At 30.0% G+C, this 9,488-nt stretch overlaps 1 protein-coding gene and 1 long non-coding RNA gene across 2 annotated transcripts; one reads left to right on the top strand and one right to left on the bottom strand.

The window, feature by feature from the left end:
* Positions 1–874: 874 nt before the first annotated feature.
* LOC124887314 lies at positions 875–3,545 on the top strand. The gene is made up of 3 exons (XR_007044783.1): positions 875–1,111; positions 1,817–1,867; positions 3,179–3,545. It is a non-coding gene; the product is annotated as an uncharacterized LOC124887314 (long non-coding RNA).
* Positions 3,546–5,078: 1,533 nt separating this feature from the next.
* LOC107842851 lies at positions 5,079–9,030 on the bottom strand. The gene is made up of 6 exons (XM_016686887.2): positions 8,586–9,030; positions 7,838–7,919; positions 6,626–6,801; positions 5,905–5,965; positions 5,624–5,680; positions 5,079–5,403 (listed from the first exon to the last, which is right to left on the bottom strand). The coding sequence occupies exons 1-5, from the start codon at positions 8,703–8,705 to the stop codon at positions 5,664–5,666; spliced, it is 456 nt and encodes a 151-aa protein (XP_016542373.1). The 5' UTR covers positions 8,706–9,030; the 3' UTR covers positions 5,079–5,403; positions 5,624–5,663.
* Positions 9,031–9,488: the final 458 nt, after the last annotated feature.

The raw sequence follows: 9,488 nt of genomic DNA, 5'->3' as shown, positions 1-9,488 counted from the left end.
TAACCATTTTCAAGTCACTAATTCACTTCTCAAGTGACCACACTTTCCTAAATTTAAAGCACAAATTCACATTTCAAGTACCCACACTTAAACATTTTCAAGTCATTAATTCACTTCTCAATTGATTATGTACTTTACTAAATTCAAAACACAAGTTCACATTTTAAGTACTTACACTTAAACAAATCGAAGTCACTAATTCACTTCTCAAGTGACCATGTACCTTACTAAATTCAAAACAAAACTTCATCTATCAAGTACCTACACTTAAACATTTCAAGTCACTAATTCACTTCACAAGTTACCAAACTAAACTAAATTCAAAACACAAGTTCACATTTCAATTGCCTACACTTAAACAAATTGAAGTCACTAATTCACTTCTCAAGTGACCATGTACCTTACTAAATTCAAAACAAAAGTTCACCTTTCAAGTAACCTACACTTAAACATTTTAAGTCACCAATTCACTTCACAAGTTACCAAACTAAACTAAATTTAAAACACAAGTTCACATTTGAAGTACCTACACTCACTACTAAAAAAGTTATAAAAAGAGGCCTAAAATAAGCGACCTCAAAAGTAGGTAAAAAATAAGAGACCTCATGAGGTCTCTTATCCCCTCAATTTGTTTTCTTAAATTTTTTTAAATAAAGAGACCTCATGAAGTCGGTAAAAGATCAATAAAAAAATTATCATCAAAATAATTAAAATTATTTAAAAAAATTATAAAATATAAAACGAATCAATAAAATTTTAAACAGGAGGTCGCTAATATTTTACTAAATAAATTGATATTATTAAGAATAATTATCTATCAGTAGTGTGAAGTAAAAATATTTATTTAGTTTTTAATATTTATTATTATATTTAAGGTAAATAAAAAACCCACCAGCAGCTCTCTCAAAACTCCCACTGATAATCTCAAATTCGACCCCCTCTTTCAAACTCCTTCAATTTTACTACTTAAAGAGTGTTTATAGTAAGAAATTTGGAATGTATTTAACCTCGTCTTCCTCATCGTCTTTAGTTGAAGCAACCCTGCTAAAATTCGCCCCTCTCTCAAATCTCTCTCGTCCAAATCTTAAATCCGTCATCTTTTTTATTCCAAGTAAGTCCAAATCCTAACATGTTACGAATTATGTTTTTTTGTTAGCTGTAATAGTTTATATTAGACTTGTATTGAATAATTTTTTTTGAGAATTATTAGAGGTTTTGAATAGATTTTTGACTAATTGTGAAATATTTTTAGTAATTATGTGTGAATTACTAATTATTACTTGGGAATTATTACTTGAGAATTATTAGAATTATTACTTGGGAATTTTCATGGGGATGCACATGCTAAATATTCATGAATTTTTTATTTTTTTGAGAAAATTTGTTCTTGTGGATTTACTTGGGGTATTTCATACGAATTTTCTTGCGAAATAGTTTCATAAATATCCGCCAGAAATTTCTTTTGTTAATTAAGAATTTTCACCTCTAAATTTCCTTCGGATTTACTTGGAAATCTTCGTGGGGAATAACTTATGAATTTTTTCGTGAAAATCCGCAAGTAAAATCCTTTATTATGAAATTTTATCAAAAAATTCATCCAAAATTTTGATAGTTAATCGCAAATAAATTTGCAAATAATGTACCTGAGGATTTATTATCGCAACTAAATTACCTAGGAATTTTATAAATCCGTAGGCAATAATTACCTGCAGATTTATTTTTGCAGCTAAATTACCTAGGGATTTTATAAATCCGCAGGTAATAATTACCTATGAAGGTATTTCCTTTGGATTCTAATTGGTAAGAAACTCTGCAGGTAATCAAATTACTTGGGGATTTTACCACATTATCCCGATGAAAATTTCAGGTAATAAGCATTTTTCTTGTAGGGTCACTTTTACTTGTCATATTTTGATTTGACATGTTCATTAAGAAAAATAATTATTGACATGGTTATTTATCCGTAGTAACCCTATTAAATATTGTTTATTATTGTGTCCTGATATTAATTTAGAGAAAAAAATAATTAATGGCCGGTAAGGATAAAATATAAAAATAAAAGTTGACTTTTTTAAAATGTCAAAAATGACAAGTAAAAATAAAAATTCAATTAGGAAATAAGTAACCAGTAAAAATAAAAGAGTGAGTAATAAAAAGCATCATTAAGTGATTGCTCCATTGGGACATATATAATATTTGGCTAGCTCTTATACTATGATCTTTTTCCTAGACCCTAGTATAAATTTCTGATTCTTGAGTACAAATGTTCACGGGAAGAGCAACAAGAATGAAGGATCCAGTGACAATCAATATGAGTTTCTCTGGGATATCTTATTTCCATGGCCAATGTAAGACTAGGACTAGTAGGTGTGCAGGGAGTAGGGTTGTGTACCTAAATAGATGTTTGAATACACTAGGAGATGATTCTGATTTTAATTATCATGCAAAATGCTAGAGCTTAATATTGTTCTCTTTTGCTTTTGCTTTGCAAATGATGTGATAATGTTTGCTAGGGTAAAATCAATCCTATTCATGTAAAGAGGAGGTACGGGAGGTATTGGCAATATAGCCGGTCAAATATGACATGATATATTAGATACATTAGATAAGAAAATTCGGAGATCGAAGATAAAGGCGAAAGGGTGGCACTAGTACCTAGTCGTGTGTTGTAGTATTTTATGTGGAAGAGACCGTGGGTGCATGAGTCTCCTCATCTTCTCCTTATTACTTAGTAGTTAGTAGTATTAGTTAGTTTTTACTTAAGTGTCTTATTTTCTAACTTTTGTTACTATGCTTCATTTTGTGTGTTTATTGCTATTGATTTTTTCCTATCAATGCTTTGATTACTCTTCCTTTGAGTATATACTCTATTGAAAACAATCTTATTGTTGCATAAAAATATAAATAAGATCTAGGTATATATATATATATTTTTTTCAAATCTCACCTATGAAATTAATTACAATAAATATTTATCACAATTATTAAGTTAAAAAATTATCTAATTTAGTATAAATTATAAATATATTTCTTGACTCGGTCTCTGTATTATAACTGTTTAAGTTTATGACACAATAAACAAAAGAGACACATTAGTATATCGACACATATACAGATATTTGTCAAGCTTTCATTGAACTTCTCCCTCGTCCTTACATTCATCTGTCTTTTTCTAAAGGAAAAAAACTCTCGGTTGGGATATGGAGCAATTCAATTTCAGTTAAAGCTATCCATAAAAAGATAAGTCAGTTTTAGACGGTTAGTCGGTGGACAAACAAATGGATAAGAAAATTGAAAAGCATGGGATTCCAACAGTAGCATTAATTATATTTGTCCCCAACACCTCTTTATCTTCACAACTAGTTCAAGTTTTTTGAATTGGAATAGATAAGTGACGTTTGGTTTTGATTGGACAAGTGAATCAAACTAGAACGGCATATGTGGAGACTGAAATTTCTTAGGAATTTTATGAGAAGATTTGTGTTTCAGTTAGGATTATTAGAACCTATTCTATTCAAAAGATTTAAATTATGCGATAACATATTCTCTTGAAAATTTATTTTGAAATGTCATAAATTCCTGAAATATTTATAAAGAGATTAAGAAATTAAATACTGTTTTTATCCAAGCCACCATGTGATGTTCTCCGTGATTAAGTATATTACAAAGAGGTCCAAGATAATTAAAAGAGAATGAATCAAAGGGAGAAATAGAAATGTAACCATGTTATTCATCAATAAAAATACATTTTTTCATAATTTATTTTGTACTTTAAAATTTGTTGCAAACAATATATTATATAAATAATGGTCACAATAAATAAATATATACCATTTAGACACTTTAATTTGATTTAAATTGATCTCATAACACCCCAATTTTAAGAAAGTAAATCTAAAATGCAGCACCTTAAAAGTGTTCAGATGTGCATTTTAAAATTAAAATATTTGTGAGACACACCTATATCAAATTAAAAAGTTTATAATTGGTTATAATTAAAATTAAATATTCAACTGTTCGTAAATATCAAATTAAAATATCTATTTATGTATTTTTGCCAAGAAACAGACCGTTTAATGTAACAATTAAAGATAACAAATTAAAGTTGGTGTCAAAGAGAACTGCCAGAATAAAATATCAATAGACAAGGTTGATCTTGAATGATACCCATTAGAAGCAGGACAATACTAGGAACATCCAAAATGTTCTATCCAAGTCACTTTCATTGTGATAAGATAGATAAATGTCTTATCTTTTCTTAATGAAGGTCTCAAATTCTTACTCAGAAAAAAAAAAGTTGTTTATATGTCAATTTCAAATTTTATTTCAGGTAATGAAACCACGTTTAGTAACGAACAAGTTTTTTTCATTGACACCTTAAAGGTGGTTATAAATGATAAGTATTTTTTCATCCTAAACAAAAAGTCTAGGCTTTAAGTCTTGAGAATGAAATCATTTTTAACACGAGAACGAAGTCTTTTTCAATGTCATCATCTATAATTGTTATAAAATAGTATTATACTTTTTCGTTTTTAGAAAAAGATATTAAGTTTGAGTCCTGGAAAAAAAAAACCATCGATTTTTTTCATAAACTCTACAGAGTTCGTTGTGGCAAATATCCTTTTATTATTAATCAAATATCTCGAGTTATATCCTTAAGAATGAAATCACCTTAAATGAAAATCTCTTTACATCTAAAATGAGACTCTAAATTAATCAAACCTGAGAACAAATATCAAACGGTAAATTAAAACTCCAAAGAAAAAAGATCTTTTCATTACCCTTGCAAACAGCTTACCATGTCAGACTTGACCACCAGAGTAAGTGAAATGAAAGATAAATGTGGTCCTCATTTGGAGTCAAACGTGGCGTCAATTATTAAGTCAGTATCATACATGGTTTTCTGAGTAGACAGCTTTCAGACAAATTCTTTAACTCGTTCACAAACACAATTAGTGTTCTCATGTGGAAAATTCACTGGATTTGATTTAAGCAATTAAAAGGAATGGACACAAAAATAATTCCACAAAACCACAAGAAGATACCTCTTGTGAAGTTGCAATCGCTTTGAATTTGAATTGAGCAGAATAATATATACACATCAAATATAACCATTTAAGTATATAATTATACAGGATATTGGGAACTTTAGAAAGATTTGAAGCCCAAAAAAAGAGTCTTCAAAGCACAAAAGTTGTAAGCTAATCAAAGTGCATAAGGTTTGCATGTCTCTTTACAAGTAAGAGAAAAACACTAATTAACTACAATTACATATCCTAATAATTATAATTATAATTATAATCTGTAGGACCCAACCAACTAGTGCTCTATTTGGCTAATTACTAGTAATCATCCATCTTTAATATTTGAGGTAGATAACTGCTTCTCTATATATTTAATTTCCTGCCACAAGACAGAGAAGATAAATTAGAAAAAGATAAAAACACATATACAAAATGAGAAGTAAATGAAATAAAAATTGTCTATGGAATTTTATGATAAGATTGAGACAAACAAGCAAATGCCTATAGGAATTGAAAGTTGGAATTTATGGTAGCATTCATAAGCAAAATAATAAATAAGGATCAAAGCAACTTCTATCAAGAATATATGTATTCTATACCTTGAGTATATGTAACCTCCATGTTATTGGTGGTGAGCTCTTAGTAGTAAAGAGATCCTGCAAAATGAAAAACCATGTCTTGTGTTGATAAGAATGAGATTCATCATACTCATACATGAATGTTACGCGCCCGCTACGAGTTCAAACTTTCTCATACATGAAAGTTTATATTTAAGTGGAGAACGGCAGAGAGGAACGCTCATTATCCACCAAGTTTTGAACTGTGCGCCAAAAGAGCCTAGGAAATTGTACAGTAATTAAAAACAATCGAAGCTACATACCTTGCCACCAGTTTCCTCGAGACGCACTTCCAGAATCATCTTCGCCATTATCTTTGCTGAACTGCGTGGAAACGAAATTGAAGAAAAAATTTAGAAACATCACAATAGAAAGCCAATGACAGTTGGAACAAATATTGGTATCCAGGTGATGATTTTTCCCTTGCCTAATGGACTCTGCCTTTTTCTCTTCTTTCATTAATAACTCCAATTAAAATGGGCTTAAATGAATTTTACAGGTCTCACTCGTGTTGGTAGGTAGCAAAAACAGATCATCTATTTCTTCAGTGACAACTTCAGCACCTTAAAAGTCGAGGCTGCCTCGACACTACTGGAAAGTAATCCTATCAATATCTGTCTCAAATACTTTCACCGGCAGATCCAACATCTAAAATCCAGGCTTCCTTGACGCTCTTTTGATGTGAACAATTTGTCCGTGCATATATATTCAAATTTAAAGATAGTGAACATTTAGTACATATACATGTATATAATCGTCGATCAGAACCACTATGAACCTTCCGAACTCGCCTCTAGACACTTCTATGATGCAACTTAACACAATACAAACACTTACTGATCTAATAAAAGCTATATCATCTTCCAAGGAGCAAAGTATCATTAAAAAAGAAACCTTAGTGTTCAGATTAGGAACATTGCACCAATAGATCTAAACACCGTGAAATTGTCTCTTTTCTTTTAATATGCGAGAATATGTACTCACGGTAGGGTATGTAGAGCTCTGGTTGTTCTTTTGGGGAAATGAATAGACATCTTGCCCCCCATAGTATATCGATGAACTAAGATGGCAGGGCTGTACTTTTTCGTTCTGATAAAATGAACTCGGCTGCTTGTTTTGTGCAGCCTCACTAGCAGCTTCGGAGCTAGTAGGAGTACTTCCTGCAAAGCAAAAGTGGGAAAAAAATGAAAGTTTTCATCAGCATGAAATATACAAGAACATCAACAGAACAAATATTTTGATATTTAGAGGAAATCATTGTATATATCCTCCACGAACAGAAGAGGAAATTGCCAATAAAGCATAATTTCAGAGAGACTGCTCTCACCGCAAGTGGAAAGCTTATATTTCTGTGATTCAATAAATCATATTTATGTTTCTCGGACTCTCCAAAAATATCGACAAACGTGTCAGATTCTCTACAAAGGCAATCTGACAACATTTTTGGAGATTCTAAGCGACATAGAATTAGATTGGCATTTGGATAGAGTTGATCTTCTTCAATTCCACTAGACTAAACACAATATAAATTTGTTAAAAGAATCCAGCTGGTATTTGAGTCGTGTCGAAAACCATGTTAGCAAAATAAGGAATCCTTGAAACTCATTCTTGTCTGCACCTTCAGTTGAATTAAAAAAAACACAAAATCCAATATTCCTTCTATGAATTAGTTTATCCAATTCAAAATCTGGTGATGTTTTCACGTTGTGGCAGGGCGAAAAACCAACATAACAAATTTATCTGGATAAGGATTTCCCTGTTACATTATGATACCTTGCTCTTATGTAGGGACTCCAGCTGAATATTTTATGTATCGCAAACAATATATGTACTTAACCATGCTAGCAAAAATCTTTGAACAACCTCATTCTTGCGCATCTACTATATGCACCTTCATGAGGGGGGGAAAATTACAAAATCCATTGAAAATCTGGTTAGAGGTAAATATTTTCACAGAGTCCCGAGGGAAAGGCCCAACCTAAGGAATTGGATTCCCCTGTTACATTACAACTTGATCCTAATATAGGAGGAGCTTTGGCTGACTATCTTACGTGACGTGAATAATATACATACTTTAATCATTACCATGATAAATATAATTGGGATTAGGTTAATTTCTCTTATGGTTACTCCATTAATAGTTATTATCTCGACAAGTCACATTTCTTCTTGATTCCAAACTAGTATTTTACTAACCTGAAGATCCACCTTTAGCATTTCTTGCCTGATGAATCACAGGGTCTTGCCTCGATTGCTCCGAATTCATCGATCCATGTCCCTTAACACAAAAGTAATTTAAGATATTATAAGAACATAGCCATAAGCCAATATAAGATCCAAAATACTTGGAAAGAACATTCTATTTTCCATTTATATTCCAACATCTCCTTTAAGTTTAGCATTACTTTTGTTCAAAAGGCATCACTAAAATAAAACTCCACCAAACAGAATATATATCTATCGCAACTTCTACTTTTCCTATTCTATTCTATTCTTGTCTAAAAGATTCTATCTGACATACAAAAATTCTCCAATTGAAAAACTCCTCATTTCCCTTTACAACTTTAAACTTAAAAGATTCTTTTTCTTGTACTTCTTATTTTATTTTTTCTCAATTTTTCACCCAATATATTTTGTTACTCTCTCTGTCCCAATTTATGACACTTTTGCTCATGAATTTGAGTATGAAACTTTTTTTAAAATAAAATTTATATGTTTTAAAAGTACGTAAAATTCTAAAGATGCCACATAAATTGAAATGGAGGGAGAAAAACTAAACAACGTATCAAGAAAAACGAAATGCTAAGACATTATAACATCTATACAGAATTTTTCAAGAAACAAAAACAGAGAAAAAAATTGATTAGAACCCCTCAACACAAAATACCATAATTCATCACAAAAATTATTAAATACAATATTCATGATGAAAAAAATTCCATACCTTGGAAGGCGGGGGGAAAATAGAACCAAAAATTCCAGAAGATGAAGAAGCAGAAGAGTCTTTGGAACCAAAAAGATCAGAAGTAAATGAAGAACTTGTTGGTTTTTTTGTTCCTTCCATTTTTTTATTTTTTATTTTTTATTTTTGCTACTAACAGAATAAAGAGAAAAATAAAATTGGTTGAAATTTGAGGATATTCAAGTGAGTTTTTATAGGAAAAGCACCGTCAAAAAAAAGGGATGAGATAAAACGTAAAGGCCCACAACTTTTTATTTCCCCAGAAATAAAATCTGAGGAAAAAGGAAGAATAAAGGAAGACACGTGAAAAGATGGGTGACGCTATTTTAATCTTAATTTTAATTTTAATTAATTATAACAACACGCAAAAAGAAGAAGGGAATTTCAAAAAACTATAAATTCAACACAAAATATTAGGCACATATTCTCTCATTTTAGTTGGACACATATTACACCTACCATCCTATTTTATCCGTCTCAAATTGAGATAACATAGCTATTAAAAAAAACAATAAATAACATGATTAATTTATCATAATACCTTTATTAAATGATGTTTACATTTTAATTTAAATAAAAAGTAATTAATGCAAAGGGTAAAACATAGAAAAAAAATTGTCTTGTCTTGATAAGTAAAAAAAGACAAGTAAAATGAAACACCAAATTAGAAAATTTAGAACGAATAAAATGGAACGGAGAGAGTATTTTATAATGAGATTACAAGATAAATTAAATGATAAATTTTACTATTTTATTTTTTATCAATATTAATGATATTCATCGAACATAATAATGAATATTAAAATTGTAATTATATGTTATTAATTGTAGGGATAAAATTCAAAAAAAATTAATTACTTGTATCTAATTTAGTAGGTGATCCTT

This window comes from Capsicum annuum, chromosome 9 (assembly GCF_002878395.1).
Source record: "Capsicum annuum cultivar UCD-10X-F1 chromosome 9, UCD10Xv1.1, whole genome shotgun sequence".
NCBI classification, from domain to species: Eukaryota; Viridiplantae; Streptophyta; class Magnoliopsida; order Solanales; family Solanaceae; genus Capsicum; species Capsicum annuum.
Note: the sequence above shows the minus strand (reverse complement) of the source record. Positions and strands in the feature narration are given on the sequence as shown.

What these genes read in the sequence shown, in the direction of transcription:
- LOC107842851 (XM_016686887.2), bottom strand. Translation starts at nt 8,705, where the DNA reads ATGGAAGGAACAAAAAAACCAACAAGTTCTTCATTTACTTCTGATCTT. An exon ending in TTTTCCCCCCGCCTTCCAAG is followed by an intron (nt 7,920 to 8,585) that starts GTATGGAATTTT and finishes TTTTGTGTTAAG; the next exon opens with GGACATGGATCGATGAATTC. An exon ending in AGAGCTCTACATACCCTACC is followed by an intron (nt 5,966 to 6,625) that starts GTGAGTACATAT and finishes GTTTCCACGCAG; the next exon opens with TTCAGCAAAGATAATGGCGA.